The 22,742-nt window shown below is 47.4% G+C and overlaps 1 protein-coding gene across 2 annotated transcripts in view; it reads left to right on the forward strand.

Annotated features, from left to right (window-relative positions):
* LOC144818377 (tight junction protein 2-like) overlaps window positions 1-13,966 on the forward strand; it is a 290,321-nt gene extending 276,355 nt beyond the window's left edge. Inside the window, exons 8-9 of one of the 2 annotated variants that reach the window (XM_078675737.1) lie at window positions 9,806-9,862; window positions 10,238-13,966. In XM_078675737.1, coding sequence (XP_078531863.1) covers window positions 9,806-9,858 — 53 coding nt within the window. In that variant the 3' untranslated portion in view covers window positions 9,859-9,862; window positions 10,238-13,966. Of the gene's footprint in view, window positions 1-9,805; window positions 9,868-10,237 lie in introns of both variants that reach the window. The other variant, XM_078675738.1, reaches the window with a different exon arrangement.
* Window positions 13,967-22,742: the final 8,776 nt, after the last annotated feature.

Consider the following 22,742-nt stretch of genomic DNA (forward strand, 5'->3'; position numbering starts at 1 on the left):
GGGGCTGTGTGTGTGTGTGGGGGGCTGTGTGTGTGTGTGGGGGGCTGTGTGTGTGTGGGGGGGGTGGCTGTGTGTGTGGGGGGGCTGTGTGTGGGGGGGCCTGTGTGTGTGGGGGGCCTGTGTGTGTGGGGGGCTGTGTGTGTGGGGGGGGCTGTGTGTGTGGGGGGGGCTGTGTGTGTGGGGGGGGGCTGTGTGTGTGTGTGTGGGGGGGCTGTGTGTGTGTGTGTGGGGGCTTTGTGTGTGTGGGGGGCTGTGTGTGTTTGGGGGGGTGTGGGGAGATGCTGTGTGTGTGTGTGTGGGGGGGCTGTGTGTGTGTGGGGGGGCTGTGTGTGTGTGGGGGGGCTCTGTGTGGGGGGGGCTCTGTGTGTGGGGGGCTCTGTGTGTGGGGGGCTCTCTGTGTGGGGGGGCTCTGTGTGTGGGGGGCTCTGTGTGTGGGGGGCTCTGTGTGTGGGGGGCTCTGTGTGTGGGGGGCTCTGTGTGTGTGTGGGGGGGCTCTGTGTGTGTATGGGGGGTATGTGTGTGTGGGGGGGCTCTGTGTGTATGGGTGGGTTCTCTCTCTGTGTGTGTGGGGGGCTCTGTGTGTGTGGGGGCTGGGGTGTGTGTGTGTGGGGGCTGGGGTGTGTGTGTGTGGGGGCTGGGGTGTGTGTGTGGGGGCTGTGTGTGGGGGCTGGGGTGTGTGGGGGCTGGGGTGTGTGGGGGCTGGGGTGTGTGGGGCTGTGTGTGTGGGGGGCTGTGTGTGTGGGGGGGCTGTGTGTGTGGGGGGGCTGTGTGTGTGGGGGGGCTGTGTGTGTGGGGGGGCTCTGGGTGTGTGGGGGGGCTCTGGGTGTGTGTGGGGGCTCTGTGTGTGTGGGGGGGCTGTGTGTGGGGGGCTGTGTGGGGGGGGGCTGTGTGTGTGTGGCTCTCTGTGTGTGTGTGGGTGCAAATGCAATAGGTCTCGCATTTGCGAGAGATTAAGTTATTGACATTGTAAATGACAATGCCATTTATTTATCTGTTTTCAAAACCAACACATAAATAAAAATGTTGTCATTTACAATGCCAATAGCTCTAACTTTGGCAAAGGCGAGACCGTTGCATTGTAAATGCTTGTTGCAAATGTGATCGGACATGTTAAAAGAAATAAATAGAAAAATAATTTCTTATTTTGCTGAACTACTAAGTACATTTTTGTAACGGGCACAGTGGCATAAATCTCAACTCATGTTCGGGGGAGGGGGGCTGTGGAACACTGGCAGTACGGAGAAACGTATACAATTTACATCTTTATTTATGATCCATTCGTCCCTATAGATAAAGGGCCTCGTTTCTAGCAGAAATTTAAGGACAGCAGAAAAGATGCTTCTATTTGTCCTAGATCCAGAAAGAACAAGTGGTCAAATCACATTTAGTCAGTGGAACTCAATTCCACTAATACAAAAAAAACTGGAAGTATAGCACTGCTCAGGTGAGCCTTAGAGCTCATCTATTCTGCTAAATACATTCGTTGCTCTTTCTTCCTCAGATACTTTTTCAGCTTTAACTTGGGTCTAAACTACTCAGTGAGAAGAGACTACATCAGCGGGCTATGTTTGCACTTTACAAAAAACCCTAAAACAACTACGAATAACAGAGAAGCCACATTTTGATTTTTCTTCTTCAGAGGCTATTACCTATTGCATTCAACTAAATGAACTCTCTGTCTGTCTGTCTGTCTGTCTGTGTGTGTGTGTGTGTGTGTGTGTGTGTGTGTGTGTGTGTGTGTGTGTGTCGATATGCTCACTTGCGCTGAAGTTGTTAGTGGTTTTCCTTCCTTCTCTCCCTTCGCTTTTTTTCATTCTGATCGCCATCATTTTGTTTCCTTTATAACCCTTGCACTATGCATGCATCATCTTTACCCCTTCGGTTGTTTCCCCTTCCCGCCAAGAAAGCCACTACACTTCTTTTCTTGTGGTGGTCATTTGTTGGCCGCAGTTTATTAGGGTTACAAGGAAACAGTTATATTTGTACTTTGCATGTTATATAATTATACATTTCCTTGTGATCGCTTGGCCCCCTTTGGGCCGGTTCTTTGGTAGGTTGGATTTTCTTTGCGCCTCCTTTGCGCGGGGAAGGGGGTAGCCTTTTGTCCCCAGAGTTAGGCCGCCTCGCTACCTTGTCCGACTTTGTTGTGCCCTGCCATCCGGCGGGGGCTGGGCTGCGAGCGCCGTCTCTGCTTGCTACCCCTTCCTTTTTGTAGCAGCGAATCCCAGCCGTGAGGCATCCCAAGGTCGCTTTCCTTAGTCCACCTCACCCAGCCGTGCGGCATCTGAAGGTGAGTGGACCTATTCTGGCGCACCGCCCTCCGGTGTGCCTCCGTACCCACCGTTCTCAGCGTAGCCCTTCGCCACGCCGCCAGGGAGGCTGCCGTCTTCCTGCGGCTCCCCCCCTTTAAGTTCCGATTTTTACTGACATCCCGCCAGTACCACAGGTTGGCCCAGAAGATTCTCATGCCCTCCTCAGAGAGGTGCACCCGATCGCTGGCGTAGTACACTGGGCGGCCCGTGTGTATCAACCCGTGCCTGATTGATCCCAGGCCGTTTAACCTGCAAAACGTGCTCACTGATAGGTTCAGCTTTTTTCTTGAATTTTCCACCCCTTTGTAGGATTCCGCTCCTCTTTGTTCCTTTCTACTGATTATCTCGGACCATACTATTGTAGTGCGCCCAAAAACCCTGGACGTCTCGACCAGGTCTTTCTGTATTCCGAGGAGCAGCGCTCTCCGCCCCATCCCGGCCAGGTCGTTCCCTCCCAGATGTATGATTAAGACGTCCGGGTGCCGTCCTGCGTCCTTGCGTAAGTCTTTGAGGGCTGCCGCCAATTGTTCCCAATGCATGCCCGACCGACCGAACCACCGGATGCATGTGTATGTCGGTCTGTCCCTTAGTGAGCGCCCTGCTGTTTTCCACCACGCCTCCATTCGTCTGACAAACGAGTGGCCCACCACCCAGACTAGGTGTGGTCTGCTGCCTGTTGAAGCAATGAAAACACGGCCGGTCACTAACACGGCTGCCTTGCGTGTCCATCGGTCATAGCAGTTGGGGGCGGACGTATGTTTTGTATGCCTGCGAGCGCCATCTTCCTACCGCTTGTATCCAGGACTCGGACATCCCATGCTGTGCTGCGGTCGTGGCTGCCCCTATCCGGAAAGAGTGGGACCCAAAGCTCCTTGGCGGCAGGCCCGCCTTGCTGATTGCCAAGCGCATTACTGCTGTGAACTGGAATTTGCTGAGGTGCGTGCCATCCCTGTGTTTGAACAGAGGCCCCTCCCCTGCTGGGCGCACTGCCATGAATGCCTGCAGGCAGCACACGGCGCAGTGTCTCTGATCCTGGATACACTGTAATCTGATTAAGGCCCCTTTACCTGCCTGGTCTGTTTTTGACCGCCTTAGGACCAATTCTACTCCCTTTGCCCTGGGTGTCACGTCGCTGGCCTGAATGCAGTGCTCGGCCAGCCCTTCTCTGGCTGGTGCTACTAACTCGCTGATGCGAAATGCCCCGAAGAAGGCCGTTGAGAATGCGGCCCGGAAGAGCAGCCGCTCGTATCCGTCTGTTGTTACGCCCTGTAGAGCCTCTAGTAGCACTCCCAGCCTTTCAAAGTCTATTGGGCGTCTTGTGTCCACCGCCTTTCCTTCTTTCCTTCTCCACCCCTTCATTGCTGCCTTGATGTAAGGGGACGCACAAGGGTTGTGCCCTGCTGCTAGTTTTGCGTGGTGTGACACGGCTGCTAGGTGGGCCTGTGCCCATGACCTCGATTTCCCTTCCCTGTAGGCCCATCCAATGAACTGTTCCACTGCCCTCTTGGTGTCGTTGTCGTCCGCCAGGGACTGGATGCCCCCCACTCTCATCACTGTCTCTATGTATCTACTGTAGCGCTTGGCTGCCGCGGGGGCAAGGGCGTGTGTGATCAGATGTGACAGGTCTGTTTTGCCAGCTCCCACAGCTGGACCGGGAAGGGGGTCATGTTCCTCTCTGCTTTGGGTGCCAGCTCCCTGAATTTGCCCATCATGTTTCTTGAGAGTGCATCTGCTACGTCGTTCTCCACCCCTGGGACGTGCCTTGCTCGCAGTTCTATGTTGCCCTCCAGCTGCAATGTAATCAGACGCCGCATTAGTCTCAGTGTGTCTGGGCACCTGGCTGACCCTCTGTTAATAGCCTGCACTACTCCCTTGTTGTCTGACCACAGTGTCAGTTTCTTGTCTTGTAGTTCCCTTTTCCAAATCACTAGCGCCACTACAATGGGGAAGAGCTCTAAGAATGTTATGTTGCCCGTTATGCCTTGCCTGTGCCAGTCCTTGGGCCACTGGCCTGCGCACCATTGTTTCCTCAGGATGGCCCCAAACCCTGTGCTTCCTGATGCATCAGTGTATAGTTCGATTTGTTTGCTGGTCAGCCAGCCTTCCCTCCAAATCAGTACCCCGTTGAAATGCGCCAAGAAGGTGTCCCACATCTGCAGGTCCCTCTTCACTTGGGGCCCGAGTCGCACGTGGTGATGCCTATGCGTGAGGCCCCGTGTCAGCTGTGTCAAACGCCTTGCGAACACCTTGCCTGCCGGTATGACCCTTGTTGCAAAATTCAGTTTCCCTATGAGCTGCTGTATGTCCCTCAATGTGGCCTTGTCTCGCCCGCATAGCTTCCTTATGGCCTGTCTGAATTCCTCTACCTTCTCGGGGGGTAGCCTGGATGTCCCTGTGACTGAGTCAAGCTCGATGCCTAGGAACACGATCTTTGTGGTTGGCCCCTCGGTATTTTCTTTGGACAGAGGTATCCCCAGCTCGCCAGCCAGCTGAGTGAAAGCCCCCAGTGTATCTTCGCACACGGAGGACCCCGCTGGGCCGGTAAACAGGAAGTCGTCTAGGTAATGTAGTTTCCCGCCAGCCGGGTGCCTGTCGTGCAGTGCCCACTCTATAAATGTGCTGAACAGCTCAAAGTAGGCGCAAGACACTGAGCATCCCATGGGCATTGCCTTGTCGTGATAGTATTGACCCTCCCACTGGAAACCTAGCAAGTGGAAGCTATCAGGGTGGACCGGGAGCAGGCGGAACGCTGACTCGATATCTGCCTTTGCCATGAGGGTACCCTTGCCTGTGGTCTTTATCAGGTCTACTGCGTCGTCGATCGTGGAATACGTTACTGAGCACACCTCAGCTTCAATTCCATCGTTCACTGATCTGCCTTCTGGGAACGAGAGGTGGTGGATCAACCGGAATTGCCCTTGCTCCTTTTTTGGTACCACCCCCAGCGGTGATATGATCAGTCCCCTCCCCCTTTCGGCCGAGAGAGGGCCCTCAATCCTGCCTAATTGTCTCTCTTTCTCTATTTTCTTGTCCACCACCCCTGGGTGTTGCAATGCCGACCTCAGGTTTTTCTCACAAGCGGGGGGCAGGGGGCCGCTGAAGGGGATGGGAAAGCCTTTCTCAAAGCCGTGAACTAGTGTCTCTGCGTCTGCTTTGTTATGGTATCTATTGGCTAGCGTCCTTAACTTCTGTGTGTTAATTAATGGGGGACCACGCTAGCGGAGGGCCGTCCTGTTCCTCTGCCCCCTCCCTGCCCCCCCCCTCTTGTCTCATTGAGTCTTTTTCTCTCTTTTGTCGCGTTTAGGGTCATCCTTGCGCCTACAGCTCGCTGCGGAGTGCCCTCCCCCGCACGTGGAACATGCGTGTTGGAATTTACATGCTGACCCGTATGTACATTCCCCTGTCTCAAATTTCCAGCATATCGCCGGTGGCCCGTTGGCGTGTGCCCCTCTGCCTGCGCTGGCGTACTTATGCTTCTGGAAGGGCTGAAAAGGCCTCCCTCTCCCCTTTTGAAAGGGGGTCCGAAAGGAGTGATCGCTCCTCCCCCCCCATGTTCTGGCCTCTTTAGCTGCCATCATCTTATGGATGAAACCGGACACGTCTTCCTCGTTCCATTCTATCTCTGGGTGTGCCTGCATTTTAAGCCTGAAGCCTTTGTCATATTCTAGCCATGCGTCGCCTGGGAATTGCCGCTGTGCGTTATGTATGTTGGCTTCGTACAGCCATAGATCGGCCGCGTAGTGCGGGAACTTTTCGACTATAATACACGCCATGACCCAGAATGCGTCTAACCAGTTATCAAATGTCCGCTCTTTGCGCTCCTTCCTTCTCTCCCTCCTATCTTCCTCCTTCTTATCACAAGTCGTTAAATCCAGCCCCTCTAACTGAATCTCCAGCAATGAGAATATATCTATAAACTCTTTCCTCCAGATCCTTTCTTTTACTGCTATGGGTATTAGGCTAGCCAGCCCCGTGGCTTTGGTGGTCAACGATGCCGGACCTGGCGAGGGCCTTGCGTATGCTTCGGGTGATGGACCTATTCCCGGGGGTAGGACTGTGGGTGGGGCGATGCCCCAGGCTGCCGTGGGTGACCCTGTCCCTCCCTCTGCGGGCGCTAGCCCTAAGTGGTGTTGCCGCGCCGCCCCGGGGTTGACCAGGTGCCAGGGTAACCCTGTGGTCTCCCCCACCTGTGGGATTGTGACCCCTCCCGTTGGCCACGTTCCCTGCCCTGCGTTTGTTTGCGCCCCTTGTGTCACCGTGCCTTGCACCCCCAATTCCTTTAATAACATTGGCGCCATGGCCCTACAACATTCCTGAATTATAGCGCTAATCTGCTCACCGTTAGTGGCTGTGTCCTTGGGCCCCTGGACCGGTCCCTCCGCCGCCGTGATGGCTGCAGGTGGCTGGATCCGTCTGCCAGGTGCTTTCGTGACCTTTGGCGCATCTGCAAATTTGGCTGGTACCTTCCTTCTCCTCTTTTCCGCCGGTGGTGCGCCCACGTCGCGTCGCTGGTTGCTAGTCCCCTCGCCAGGGTCGCTGTTGATGCAACCATTCCTCCCCATGCACTGCCACGGCTGCTCGCATCCTCCCTAGTAGGTCCTGCAGGTCATCCTGCTCTCGTTGTTTGCCCCCTTTTCTTGCCATGTGTCCAGTGCGGGGTGCTGCCGCTGTATTATGCACCAAACAAACTTGCGTGTGGGGGGGGCACGGGGGGGGCGGGGTGCTGCCGCCAATATCCTTGCACCAAGCAATTGCCTTAGTCCTGGCCCCCAGGCGCCTCCTTTGCAGCAGCCTGTGCTCGTTCGTTCGTCACTAGCCTCGGTGCTGGGATGCGTGCGCCCTCCCACCGCCAGGGGTCGCCTGGAGCTGTCCTCGCTCCTCTCCCTCGCCTTTCGTTCGCTGATTTCCAGCGGGGACCTGACTGGAGCCGGCTGCGTGCACCCGCCGGTAAGCAGGCTGGGGGGGGGGAGTTGTCCCGCAAGGCCCGCTCCCGTGCTCACGCTGACCGGGTGGGCTCCGGTCGCGTCAGGCTGTGTCGCACCAGTCGTCCGCTCGCCGGGTGGGCTCCGGTCGAGTCGTGCTGTGCCTCCTGGCCGTCGGGTCGGGTCCGGCTTCTCCTGCGCTTACCGGGTGGGCTCCGGTCACGTCCAGCCGGGCCGCAGCGGTCGTTGTCCCGCAAGGCCCGCTTCCGTGCTCACGCTGACCGGGTGGGCTCCGGTCGCGTCAGGCTGTGTCGCACCAGTCGTCCGCTCGCCGGGTGGGCTCCGGTCGAGTCGTGCTGTGCCTCCTGGCCGCCCCGTCGGGTCGGGCTTCTCCTGCGCTTACCGGGTGGGCTCCGGTCACGTCCAGCCGCGCCGCAGCGGTCGTCCTCTCGCCCAGCTCGCCGGGTGGGCTCCGGTCGAGTTGAGTGTCCTTCTGGATTTTTCCCGCGCTGACCTGGATGGGCTCCGGTCACGTCGGCTTTCACTTGCAGCCCGTCCTGCTCCGGTCAGGGGGCCCTGGTTCCGCTGGGCCCTCGCTGCAGGTCGCACGTTTCCCGGGTGGGCACCGGGCCGATCGGCAAGGTTCAGGTCCTGTGATCGCCGGGTGGGGTCCGGTCGATGTAGATGGCAGCGCGGCCGCGTTGTCCCGGGGGGTAGCGTTTGTCCACAGCATAGGCTCCCGCCAGGTGTTCCGTCGAGGCCCCCACGTCGTCACAAGCTCTTCGGTCCTCCGTCGCGCTGCTCCCCCGCTCCTGGATGCTAGGAGCTTACCTGGGGGAGTCGCGCTTTTAAGCCCCCCCCACTGCCCTTCGGGGTTCGCGCCACCTTGCCGATTGGGGGGTTTGAACCCCGCGCGCCCTCCCGATTGGTCATTGCCCCGCCAGGGGGGGCAGGGGGGGGCTGAGAGGGGGACACCTTGCCCGGTGCCGGCCTTTTTGCGCCAATCTGTGTCCCCCTCCCCTTCTCTTCCGGGGGCGCCGCCGGGTTATGGCGCCGGCTTCTGAGCCCCTTCGGGGGTTCGCCTCTGCGATATCCCTCTTCATCCGTTTGCCTCTTTTCCTCTCCTTTCCCAGTTTTCATTGTTGCTCATTGCCTGAATGCATCACTATAGCTTCATCACCAGCCCTCTGCCTGTCGCTCTGTCGTGACAGACCGCTGAAACGTTAGGGCCCCATAAAGCTGTATGTATGCCACAGGGAGGAGTAAGTGCCTTTCCAGAGAGCAACATTGTTTGAATTTCACTTTCAATCGCAGTTCCAGAATAACATGCAGGTGTTCTGCAATAGTAGGTAAGGTTAGCAACGTTGGAGCTGTCTTGGATTTCTAATTGTACCTTTTCTGCAGCACTTTTTGTGTTAATCCCTTGAAAGTTGGAAATCTTCCCCAAGTGTAGGTGAAACGCAAGTAGGAATCTACTCCAAATTTACCGGGGTAGATTTCAATTTTTTTGCAAGCTCAACTTTGTGATTTAAGCCCACTATTCCGTCCTTTGCAGCATCCGTCGTTAACGCAGTTCTCCTGTAAGTGGGTTGAATGTTTTGATTGGAGTATACTCACGTTTTTTGCACCACAAAGAGAAACCAAGAAATGTGCCTTTTAAGTGACATAATAGTGGCACAAAATGTCTCATTAGGCATTGCAAAGCAATTTGTAATTGAGTTGTAACATTTGTTATATATTTCATCCAATTTGTAGTGGATTTAAACTATTTTTACTATTTACACATAACATTCAAACTGGTTTACCTATAATAGATTTTAAATAGCCAAATTACCCTAAACTTGACCAAAGCCGCCTGTACACCTTCAGTTTTATCCTTGGGCATTATGTGCCAGTTACACTAGAGTAGAGGGTATTGCAAGGACCCACGGTTTTCTTTTGTCCTTTGTATAACATGTCTGTTAAATGTTTTATATTGTGACGGTTTTAAGTAATCTACACAATAAACTTTGTATTGACTGACTGACTCAAACGAATGAAGTGTTTGTCTTTTCTTGCACCTTGACCCTCGCCTATAGTCCTGTTTAGTGTTGAATTCATTTTATTTTCAGCTTGTTTTGGGGAATTGATAGAACATATCAAACCTAACGTGTTTTACACTTCAGGGGTCTTATGATGGTCCGAGTCCCTGTTTTGGGGTTTGAGGTGTATAAAGTTAAGCGATAAACTTGGAATTCATCCGAGTTAATGTGTGAACCTTAGATGAACAAGTTGGAAACAAAGATAAATCCCTGTTTACGACTTGGTGTCTTGAAAGTTCATGCTTTAACCCGAAGAAATTCCATGTTATATATTTGCGCTATAGACACCTCAAGCGCAAAAAAAAAAACCAAGAGCTCCATCACTATACTGCCCCTGGAACCCAAGATTTGATTACCAGTGGCCTCTGCTGCCACCTCGTGGTATCTATAAGGTACTAAAGAGTTTTCCTTTTAGTTAATAGGAGAGCATTTTTTGTTTTTCCTTTTCGACCCCTTTTTAAGATTACATGTTTCTTTTCTTGATTCATAGATTACCCTCAACGAGTACCAAAAAAGAAAAATCCAAGGTCAAAGGAGCAGTGAAATGGTAAGGTGCGTACTGTTGGACTATGGTTTCCGCCCAGGCCCCAGCTCAGCCATTTTGTGATGCATCCTCTCAAGTTCGCTCCATCTCTAAGCGCGTCCACTGTTTAACTGAAAGCTTGAAAGCCTCTCCGAGATGCAGATTTGTAGTCGGTCTCATATTTTGTACATATATTTCATTTTCACAAAAAGCTTCATCGTAATTTGATACCTATAGTGGCGCAGTTACACCTTTTGATTACTTTTGCATCACGTAAGTGTGGGCCTTGGCAAGCTAGCCATTAATCTAATTCCAATAAGTAGTTTGTCTGCAGCACCAGACCATTTGATGAAGAGATAAGCCACTAATTTGTCCTGAAATGTGTTTTCTTTTTTACAGGCCATAATCCAGAACAAAGAAAATGCCTCAGGACCAACGTTAATGTTGTTTCTTTTAACTGGAAAATATTGTAAATGCTTTCTTTTTTTTCTACTGTACTTTTCGCGCTCACTCTGCCATGTACAACACTGTGTATTATTGCACGAGCTATATTTTTAGGCCTGAATTGAAATGCATTGGGTCCTATGCAATATTTCTGGTTTTTATCCAGGTAAACTGGTTTTCTATTATGTGGATTCAGAATTTTTTTTTTGTTGTCGAACTGCCACTGGAGACCAAGAGCGGCCAATTCAAATGTTGAAAACCCAACTTTGCAAGCTTTATATCAACGACCTGGAGCGTCCAAAGTACAACACACCAAGGAGACACACTTGCTGCACTGGGCCGATTGCATATGTAGCAACAGCTTAGATTTACATTTTTTTATACTCCAGCTTTTCAGGTATCAGTTGAACGTGATTTATATTTTCTATTTAAAATAAATCTAATTCAATACAGCACTCTAACCATTTATGATATTTTTCACTTTTAGGGGCATGGAATGCTCTGATTATGTACTGGTTTATTTTTGTTATATCTTGATTCTGCCTTCCTGATCCCAGCAGTAAATTTTTCCTGAGTGTCCACCTCTCTAGACAGGTACTATATGGTGGCAAGAGTTAATAACTCAGTAGGATCCAGAGAGGAGGAACCAATTTTTTTGCTCATCATGTATTATTACCATTTCATCCTCTGGATCGAGGCAGCCATACTGCAGGAATAATCAAAGTAATGAAGATTGCTTATTCAAGATTCTATTGTCACTGTATAATCTCATTCCTCATCCCAGTCCTTACTCTTTTAGGATATGCTTTGGCAAAATATTCTCACATGGTTTTCTAAATCGTGTAAAATCACGCCACTACTCCAGTGGAATGCAAACTTGTCTTCATTGCACACCAGAATAAATAAAGTCAAGAAGATGAGCTGGACCTTTCAAGGTCCAAGGAGAAAGCACTAGAATCGAACATCGAGGCAGTCCTCCCCCCACCCCCAGTCAGCAATAGCAGGTGAACTTTGAGGTCGATACCTGTGTAGTGGCTATGAGCATGTCCATTAGGGCCACCCGCTAGCTCTTGCTCAAAAAGTGGACATGTCCATTTAAACCACTCCTGCATTTTTGAGACAAGTGCACTCTTATGGGCCATGGAGATCACTTTTGTGCTGCTCCCCACTACCCCCAAACTTGCTGTGGAAGAGGAGGACCTCAAATACTGTCAGTAGTCCTGAAAAAAGGTTTCACCCTGTCAGCAATCTGCTCTCCTCAGTCGGGTCAGTTCTCACCACCTTTGCAACATCCGAATGTCTGTCTGGACTCTGTCTCTGAGCACGGAGAAAGCAAAAACTAGGAATGAAGGTAACTCAATTCGTCCAAACCAAAGTTGAACTCGCTTTAGGCGTACATCGAGAATTAGCTGAATTTTTTTTTAAATCCTTACATTTTTTTAATCCAGGCCCACAATTCACCCAATCTCTGGGTAAAAAGTTTGCCACCAAGAACCACCATAGTAACATTAATTTAGGAGATGCCGACTACAGTGACTCATAGGATGGCCCATGTGAAGCAGATAGCGCTGACAGAAGATGCTAGAAAAGCATCTGATGTCTACTTTCTGGTCTAGGGTGAAAAGCAAACCTCAGCAGCCTTCTAGAGCCCTCTTGGAGGCTAGCCGTCTCCAAGGGTTAGCAGAAAAATCTTTACTCCAGGCCCTTGGACCAGGATTGTTACGTTGCCCAGTGGGGATCATTAGACTGTTTTGTGGGAATGCTTCATGGAACAGGACACTAGCTAGGAAATGCCTAACCTGAATATCTTGTCTATTTAATCCCACGATTGCTTGATCTGCTGAGCCGAGTTGAAGGGCTACACCAGGGTGAAACATGGGGCTGGGAAACTCTGGGAGGATCTCTTCTGGAGCCTCTGCATCCTGTTATAATATGGGACAAGAGATGTACAATTAATATCAACTGTGTGCTCAGCAACTACATTTGATTCAAAAGACTTGGAGTGGTATTGAACAGAGGGAAGACCTAGAGCAGCATAAATCACTTCTTTTGGGGGGGGATGGGGGAAGATGGGAATCATTACTTTTCTGGGAAACTCGATAAACAAGAGGAAAAGCAGTCTGTGGTACACAGAAAGGACTGTCCTTGTGGTGCCAAACCTACAATTGGTCAAGAAAAGAACTAGGCAAGGTGGGGATTTAAGATCAACTGGAACCAATCTGACCTCCCAGTGGGCTCAAAGACATAAAATCTCAGGAAACTCTTCTGGACCATGTAAAATGCTGTCTGGAGGTCAAGTGAAGTTGAAAGCTACCAGAACCGGACTCTGGACAGGATTTTCTGAAGTGCAACCATTTTGAAGAGCTTGCTGAGGGAATGAATGTTGTTTTATTTTCTTCAACTATGAGGCAATAGTCTCCCATTGACTTCTTTCATGACCTTTTTCCCTCCGAATCCGTATCTCTACCATTGGGGCCACTCTTTAATTCTGAATTCACGGTCATTGGTTCCTGATGAGGCCTGACTTGATGATTTGCTGCACCCACGCATTTTGAGCCAAGGTCTCTCGAGCCTGCGTGGAGAGAGAGAGAGAGAGGACAGTTGGCAGTCCTTCTTATTGTATTCCGATTGGTGGTGCTTGGCGCAGTTATGGGTCAGGCGGTGCTCCACTGCCTCCCATGGAAGGAGAAACACTTCCTTGGTGAACCTGAAGCCTCTCCTGCTCACTTCCGGACTGCACATGGCTCTTTCTGTCAAAGGTTTTGCTGGCGATCGCTTCTTGTGAGTGTTGCACCAGCTCTGCCATGACTCGGGTGAATGCCAAAACCCTGAGCCAGTTTACTAACTTGTGGTAGTAAGTTAGCGACAGTTACCTGTGCCATAATCTATAGGTATCCTAGCCAGGATATTACATGTTTCTAAAGCAGACAAAAAAATGAGTTAAGAAAAGAGGGGCTGTTTTAGGGACACAGCAGCACGTGTATTTTTTTTATGTAATCTTGGATACATTTTGCACCATAGGCCTGTCTAAAGAGGTGGACCCAGTTCAGTCTGTAACAGGCTAAGGAGGTAATGCCTACAGGGTTGACTTAAATTTGTAGCTCTGGGCAGCTGCACCCCCACAGTTTGAGCACATTAAGGAGAGTCATGCTGCATTGGCGATTAAAATGAACATACAGTGAATGCTATTGACTTCGCAGCCTTTCAGCCATGCCAGGTTAGACGTTGCCTTCAGATCCAAATATTTACATTGTTGAAAATGTTTCCACGGTATTATTAGCTTTCCGTTTTTTTGGGTGTATTGTCTTGTTATTTTACTATTGGGGGTTATCCTGTGTTTCTTTTAAACTTGAGTCTTTTTGCAGAAAATTGCATTTCTCTTTCCAACGACCCAGTCGGGACGCTAAGGACCTCGGTTGTGCCATATTTCGGGGCGATGACGTTTTTCAGCAGGGGCCATTCAAGAGACGTCACAGTTAGAGGACCGACGTCACGTGCTGCACATTTTAGAAACACTTTTCTCCCAGCCAGCCGCCTAGAGGCTGTTTCTAAGTAGCAGCTGGGCAACAATGACCATGATCATTTTTGTAATAAATTATGATATTTTTCATTGCTTGCTTTCACGGTTTACTGTATTATTTCTGTTCTCGGAATTTTGTAAGAAAATAAATGAATTACCTTTTTGTTCTTTTGTTCATGTATTCGTTTTTTTTTATACCATTCGTACATTGGTGAACTGAGCCATTTTTAGGTGTTTTTGTATGAACACGTACTTCCACAAATTTTACATCATGCTGTACTGTAAATCTGTGTTTCTCTCGATGAGGGCCTGTGTTGTCTGGTATTTAGATCCACTGACCATGTCCTCAAAGTTTCAGTGGAAGGAAGGCAGCACACTAGGGGCCGTATTATACAAGCGCCCCAGGGGCGCAGAAGGCGTTTGCGCTTATTTTGCGCACTTTGGTATTAGAGAAGGGTCCACAGACGCTCGTGCTGCCCTTTCTGTAATACCGATAGCGCTGGTGCACATAAAGTGCCAGCGCTATCTTCAGAGATTGCTCCCTTATTTGCATGGAGGCGTACCCCATGCAAATGAGGGAATCAAGCTCTCAGGAGGCGCACAGACCGTGCACCATCTAAAAGGTGGCACAGTGTCAGTGTGCCCCCCCTTGATGGTAACCATCTGGTGGGGGGATAGTGGGTCCCATGGACCCCCTAGACATCCCCTTGCAGGTAGGTGCAGTCCCTGACTGCACCCGCCTGCAAGGAGATCGCCAATCCCCTTTAAAAGTGCAGGCGGGTGCTGCTTGCACTGTGAAAACACAGAGCGGCTTTAGAGCAGCCACTCCATTTTTCACCTGGGGGCAGTGTAAATCTGCGGCTGCATATTCATTTTAATACGGCGCGTTTTCATTGTTTGTGCTGTGCGCACCTTTTAAAAAGTGCACCCGACGCAAACAATGAATATACACCTTTTGTGTAATATGGGCCATGGAGCTGGTAAGTAGGTGACAAAGGCTAGCAAAGAGACATGGAGAGAGAGAAAGGAAAGTCCACTGATCTGGTTAGGCAGGGAGGGCAGCACATGTTGAGCTGGGAGGAGTGAGGGAGGCGAGGTGGGACACGCATAATCTATGTTACTGGGATTTGAATAATGTATTCTACTATGTGCATGGTACCAATGCAGTTTCTCAATGTGGTTGCTATTTTCATACCGTTGTGGGATTTAGATAAATTTATTTTGTATGCTTGGTTACGTTTGGATGTAATGTGGTTAGTAGACACTATTTAAATATCTGCTTTAGTAATGTGTACATTGGTTAACATGAAATTAGTTCTAACCTGCTAAAGATCTGTGGAGAGTTATGTTTAGTTGGGTGTGCCAAATAACTTGTCTGTATTTTAGTGATTGCTTGTCCATTGCCCAGTATATGCAGATTGTTTTCTAGATAACATTGTTAACCAGGTAAATTGATATGATATGATGTTGAGTGTGTATGTTTATCTTTAAGCTAAGCTAACCTTACCTGAATAGTTGTAGCACGTGTGCTGATGTGGTGCCTCCATCTAGAATGTTGTGTGTGAGTAATGTGAATTATAAATATTTGTACATACTATTTGCATAGTGCAAAGATAGCCTAAAAAAGGCAGTGGAGTGCTGAACAGGGTCAAAGGGGTCAAAGACTAACATAAAGTCAATGAGTGATAGGAGGGGAAACTGATTATTGGATGGTTACTTTATTTTGGTGTAGTGTGCGACTAAAGCTCTTTGTAAATTGGAGCAGCATTGGAACAGTGCTTGTGGATACGAGAGGTTGTGCTAGATCCTGGGTGCATTGAGAAGTTTTCTTGTTTATTTCTGTTTTTTACATTTCTTACTCTTTTCTCTGATAGCAGCCTGAATGTGGGTGTGCCAAGAGCTGGTCTGCAACATAAGTATGGGTTTTGGTCATGATTGCTTTATTAATGATTGTACTGGTTGTGCAAATGTTGCAGGGCGATCAATGAAGTTCCATCAGATTTGGGGAGGGGGGGTGATGTGATGGTATTTATTCCAGCCCTAAATGAGATATGCTGCAACATTTAGGATACCCTTAAGGGATGCAGTGTGAAGTCTGGGAGGCCATGGAGAAGAGCATTACCACCATCTTGATGCAAGAGTATGAGGATCCGAACAGCTGTTCGGAAGCCACTTTCTGCAAGAAATATTTTCAGTTTCTTTAGAATAGGGCGTTGGTAGCAGGCTGTTTGTTTGTTGGCAGTCTGTTTCTTGAGGGTTAGGTTTGTGTCCATTGTAATTCCAAGTACTTGGCATTCAGTGAATACATTCAGCCAAAGTTGGGGTTTAAAGCCTTCAAGTTTAATGTGATTGTATTTCTTCATTGTTTCTCTGCATGTAACAGGGTTTTTGTCTTTGAGTTAAGTTTTAGGTAGGCGCTGGCCTTCTTGGTCAGAATGATGTGCTGGCAGTGTTTGCGGCATTGGATGTCTAGAGCATAAACGACAATCATGTAGAGTTGTGTATTGTCGGCATATTGGTGAATATGGATGTGGTTACCTTGAGTTGAACTCAAGGGGCTCCATGTAGAGCAGAGGTCTTCAAACTTTTGTTGGTTGAGCCCCACCATCTGAATTTTTATAGATGTTGGGCCCCCCCCCCCCACCACCTGACAGAAATTTCTGGAATTGACCGCCACGTGCATATCACGGGCCATATAATGTTGCTAGATCTGTTTGCAGCTCTGCGGCTTGCTCGTTAGTTCTGCTACAATGTAATTGTAGTATTCAAGTTAGACACACGGCCGGGCTGACACACGTGGCGCCGAACTTAAAGTGTCAACGTCACTGCATTTAGTGCCCAATGATGAAGTAGACTCGCAATACTAGACTATGTGCGTCACTTCGGACGGTCCTCATGCTGCCGCCTGTGTTTCTTTAACTTAAAATGCGCAGCTCCTCCTTCTCCTGAACTTGCCGCTCTGACCCCAGCTGACCGAGGTATTTCCAACAGTAACAAATGCCAGCTGCGGCTTATTTTCACAGTTGTGAATGCAGGGCACCGTCGACCATCTGGGGTAAAGATGGCTCATGGATGGTTCCAATGTGGTATCGGATCCCACCTGCACCAGTCAGCCAAAGTCAGGGCTAGAGCGGCTGGCTGGCTCACGAGTCAGGGTCACTGTGCAGCGCCGGGGGGAAATGGGCGGGGGAGGGGGGTAGTCTCAGTGAGAGTGGGTGCAGCAAGCTGCTGTGCTCATTGGTTGCAGCATGACTGATGGCACATCGGTGGTGGTAATATATCATGCGACTGGGAGGGACCAAGCCTACCGGGCCGCATCCGGGCTCAGCTGCTGTCCAATGACAATCATGAATAATTAAGTTCCTGATAGAGCAGGTAATCTATTAACTAAACTGTAGTTATCAATTACATCTTTTTAAACACGTATCCGCTGCTGCCGTGAATAGATTGCTGTTAGTTTTTTTGAGCTACGTGACTAGGTTTGTGTAGTACTAGTAGTAGGACTGGCTAAAATGGGAGGTCGTTCGTTCGCATATCTTGGACCTAAGATGTGGAACGCTCTTCCGTTGGCGTTAAAAACAGAAACTAATCTTCTGGCGTTTCGCAAAAAATTGAAGACTTTTCTGTTTTGATCTCCTCATTTCGTGATCTCTTTTTTGCACTTGCTTGTTCTCTTTCTTCAGTCTGTCCCTGGCGCCGGGAAACCCATTGAGGGTAGCTGAGCGCAATACAAATCCAATAAAATAAATAAAAATAAAGGGCAGAAAAGCACCATGCCACGGAAGAAAAGTATCACAGCATGGGGGATTTTTGTTTGGGATGGGCTCACCTTCTGCTTTGGGAGGCCTGCAATCAGGAACCACAAGTGATGACAAGAACACCATGCTGGCATGGCTGACCTGCAGCCATGGTGTATCTTTTACCCATGTATGTATGGGTCTGTTTAATAGCAGACAACCTTAGATTTGGTGGCCCAGTCACTGCCGGCATGTTAGAGACTCTGCTACAGTGGCGATGAGGCAGCAAATAACTTTATAAGGCCCACAGTCTTTACTATCCAATCGACATACAGTGGCGTTAGGCCTTTTCCACCTGCGATCCAAGAGGCAGTGAGCAGAATGGCACACAACTTTACCTGAGTGAGGTGACAGGAAGGAAGACTGCATGGGGGTAAGAAGAACTGTGAATTAAATACTGCCACGATCATACAAAGCATTTGAATTTCGGAAAATATAATCAAATAGGAATGCCAGTGGCAGCATGGCAACGGAAAGCAATATGTCACATTTAAAAGCCATTCAATATTCTGAAGCTCTTAGGGAGCTTGTTCGTAAATATATTTAGCCAATTATGACTTTCATGTCAATGTATGATTCTGTCATTAAATAACTGAGTTATCCTATGGAATTCAAAAGCCAAGCAACAAAATGCAAATTTTGATATTACAGAAATTGTTTTTAAAGATCTGATAACTCACATAAACTCTGCAGCCAAGGCGGTCTATAATTTATACAAGTGAATTAATTGAATTAAGGCTCCAAGATGTGTGTCATTTCTAATGTTTATATAAATTTCCCTAGTCATTACTGCTTGATTTTGCTCGCGAGAAAAGTGTCACTCTGTGGTTGAAATGTCACTCATAATTACAGTGAAATTATAAAAGTGTAACACATAGCAATCTGAAACCGTGGCAGCCATGGAACAGTCATTTCAGCTGCAGAGGGAGGCAAGGAGTCTCCTCTGCTTTGAAATCGAACAAGAAGGAACAGGACTGTCTCTTCGTTTGCTTTCGTTTTTAGTAGAGGAGACTGCAGCTGAAGCATTTCAGCTCCACCAATTAACCCCCTCCTGGGACGGTGAACACTTAGCAGACAAAAGCATGGCACGGCGCGCCCAATGATTTCCCCCCCCCCCCCCCCCCCCCCTCCAACCCTCGGTCACCGGAGTTGGCTAATGAAAAGAAATTCCCATTTGAAATGGGTAAAGACTTGCAATGCGGGGAACAGTGGAGGACAACAAAAGTAAGATGTTAGAGTCGAGTGCGCGCCCCCCGTGGGATTGTGTCGCGCCCCCTTGGGGGGGAGCGCGCCCCACAGTTTGAAGAACTCTGATGTAGAGGTTGAAGATGATAGGAGACAGCATGCAACAATCATATGCAGTCTGATTCTTTTGGGACATGGACGTGCTTATGTGAACAAACTGATGTTGATTGGAAAGGTAGGAGGAGAACCATTGAAGCATTGCCAGAATCTCATTCAAGACTCCAGGGTGTGGATGAAGGGAGTGTGATGGACTGTGTCTAAGGCAGCTAGGCAGGGATCATCTTCATCTCTGGTCATGTGGGTGTTTAAGATGTGTAACGTAGCAGTCTCAGTGCTGGAGCCTGATTTAAAATCAGATTGGTGTCATGCAGGAAATAGTTAGCATTGATGTGATCTTTGAGTTGACAATGTATTCTCAATGATCTTTGAGATGAAAGCTAGGTGAGTAGTGGGCCAGTAGTTGTAATTGAAAGTGTTGTGAAGAGTATTTTTTTAGTGGAAATTGATACTGTATGTCTAATTATAATTAATTAAAGCATATCAGATGAGCTTTGCCTGTGTGTAGAAGTACATGTGTAGTACAGCATATACTATGTGTTCCTTGGATGATTGCGGTAAGTCACAGATTAGGGTGACTTTTAGAGCATGGAGGTTGTTAGCTGCTCACACACATGTGACATAGTTATCAGGTAAGTATTTCAAGAGATGAGTTGTCAAATAATACAAAATGTTCCAAAGCATGCAGACCATAGCATCATCACTGCATAGTTCAGAATACGTTCATTTAGTCTGATGAGACACTGAGTATGTGAGACAGAATAATAACGTGTGCAATGTCTTATTGCTTAAATTGTATTTTAGGTAACAGGCATTTTAGCAGCTCTTGCCCATCATTTGAATGGCTCCACAGTGCTCCTGTAGCTTGTACACTGCCTCTGACTCATCAGTTCTCATAGTGTGGACATTGTATTTAGTGTAATTTTGTAATAAGTCTTTAGAGGGTAGCTGTCTGATTCACACCAGACTATTGCATTGTTCAGATTGCACTGTGGAAGGCATGATTCAAAAATACTAAAGTATACAAAAAAGTGATGGATGCCATGCTTGAATTCATCTGTCATTGGTAATTATTCCACACTGCATTCCAAGCAATCAGTTCAATCGTTATTTTGCACACAATGTCACCTCAGTTTGGACCCAGCTATTTGCAAATCAATCTTGACTCTGCTCCAAACAGCCCAGCCCAAACTGCCAATCAAGGTCATCCCTGAAACAGAACATAAGCAACCCAGATCCAGTTATGCTCTAGTTAAGGGCTCATCAGCAGGGTACAGCATGGTTACAGTGACACACTGTGTACGGGATGCACATCTGGGCATACCCGCCCTGCTAGGGTTGATTAGAATAAACCGATAATATCCCAACAGGTATAATTCTTTAGACAATTAGATAGGATATGCAAAAACATTATCCGCAAAGGAGTAAAGAGACTCAATACATCTATTTGAATGTGCCATTGGCATCATATTTATACAGGTAATTTAGGAAGAAAAAAGTACACAGTAGTAACAACACTGTAGGTAACAGTACTACAACCCTAGTTGTACTTGGTGCAATAAAGGTGCATGTGGAGTGCACAGTGGCGACGCAAGTGCCAAAGTGATCAGTGTTCAATATATACAGTGATGGGATAAAACAATGTGGCTTTATCTTGATTTAAGACACAGGTTTTGAATGTAGATAGATTGATTATGGAAATGGCCACATTGTAGATGGCGCCTTTTGTTGGGCTGAGTAGTCAAACTGCTAGGGGTGAGACACTAAAGTATACAAAAAAGTGATGGATGAAATATTTGAATTAATCTCAGCCACTGGTAATTATTCGGGCCGCATCCTAATCCATCATTATTTTACACTTCATGTGACCTCAGTTTGGACCCAGCAATATCCAAACTCGTCTTGACCCTGCTCCAATCAGAACAGTCCATCATGAACTTCCAAGCCAAGTCCTCCCTGAGCCAGAACTCAAGCAACCCAGGACTGGTTTTGCCCTAGTGATGGGCTCATCAGCAGGATACAGCTTTGTTGCAGGGACACAGTGTGCTTGGGACCCATGTCTGGCATACCCGTCCCACTTAGGGCAAAACACTAAAGCATATGATGGATGGAATGCTTGAATTAATCGCAGCACTGGGGCAGTGCAATAGATTGCTATATGCATCCACATGTATAAAGGGCTTTGGTAGCTGCTCGGTTAGGGGTGCAAAATCAGCTAATTGCATGGTCTTGATGTAGCATTGTATGAAAATGGGAGCGAGATATTTGTTAACTTATAAATGTTTGAATGTGCTTGTGAGTGAGCGATTACGGATGTGCTTATGTGACTGTGACAACTTGTTAAATGGCTTTGTTGACATATTGTCCTTGTAGTGGTCCTGACTATGCCACAAGTATTCTTTTGGATACGACTAAAGTTTACATATATTTTGATAACTTAGGGTTAAGATGGTAGTGCTTGACTAATCATATGTTGGTGCCATGCTGTACACAAACATGTCTGGTTTGTCTCTTGTTCTGTTTTAAGAATTTAAAAAGATTTAAGAATGCATATCTATTTGAGATATGTAGAGCCTGGGATTTCACATTGAATGCAGCAAGAATGTACTGGATTTTGTTTGCAAAGGCATATAAGAATATCGCTGTGTGTGTGATCTGTCTATTATATTATGTTAGAGTTGGAAAGTCCTGCCGGGAACTGTATAGACCAAAAACAATGTGAGCATTATAATTATTGTCCACCTCAGTTGGTCCTTCTTGTCCCTCAGCATCCTCCTCGAACTCTCCCTCTGCGTGCTCCAGTAACTAGACACAATATCAACAAAAAAAATAGAATGGACAGAATATCGACTTCAAAATATAGAATGGACATAATATAGTGGTTAATAATATTGAAATGCAGGTAAGAAATATCGACTGTCAAATTATCGAAGTACATAATATAGGCATTAAAATATATCGAATTTTTAATATCGATTTTTTAAAGTGTTTTGTATGTTTAGTATGTGTTAAAAGTGTATATTTTTTATGCATGTTTATTTTTTTTTTAAAGGAATGAATTTTGTTATTTAATTTTTGCGTAATTTAATTCCGTAGTGGGTTGTGGGTTTATAGAGGAATAGGGTGGTAAGCAAGTTAATTATAGTACATTAAATATACATTTTTAGGAATTATTAATTATTTTGAATTAAAACTTGCGTTTTAGTTCTTTAGCGGGTTGTGGGTTTATAGGGGAATAGGGTGGGAAGTAGTATAATTGTAATTAAGTAAATATTTATTTTTATTTATTGGTATTGATGATAATGTATTAATTATTAATTGGTAATGAATTTTTATGAATTGGTAATGAATTTTTATTAATTGATTATGTTAATTGTATTCGGAGCATGTTGTGGGTTTATAGGGGAGTAGAGTGGTAAGTAATTTAATTGTAATTAAGGATTTGAAATTATTTTCATTTTGATAATTTAATTGTTTTATTATCAGGTAATTACTTTTAAATAAATAATTATTGGTATTTATAATTAATTACATATTTTGTAATTGGTAATTAATTGTAATTACTTTTTTATTGGTATTGATTTATTTTTATTAGACAAATTAAATCATTATTTTCCCTACTGTTGCACTCACTGGAGTGGGAATAGTAATTTTTACCCTCCCGCAATCCAACGCTTTCCCTACTGTTGCACTCACTGGAGTGGGAATAGTCATGTTTACCCTTCCCGCTATCCAACACTTTCCCTACTGTTCCACTCTCTGGAGTGGGAATAGTAATTTTTTCCCCTATGCTATCCAACGCTTTCCCTACTGTTTCACTCACTGGAGTGGGAATAGTAAT

The sequence above is a fragment of the Lissotriton helveticus genome, chromosome 2_1 (genome assembly GCF_964261635.1).
Source record: "Lissotriton helveticus chromosome 2_1, aLisHel1.1, whole genome shotgun sequence".
Taxonomy (NCBI): domain Eukaryota; kingdom Metazoa; phylum Chordata; class Amphibia; order Caudata; family Salamandridae; genus Lissotriton; species Lissotriton helveticus.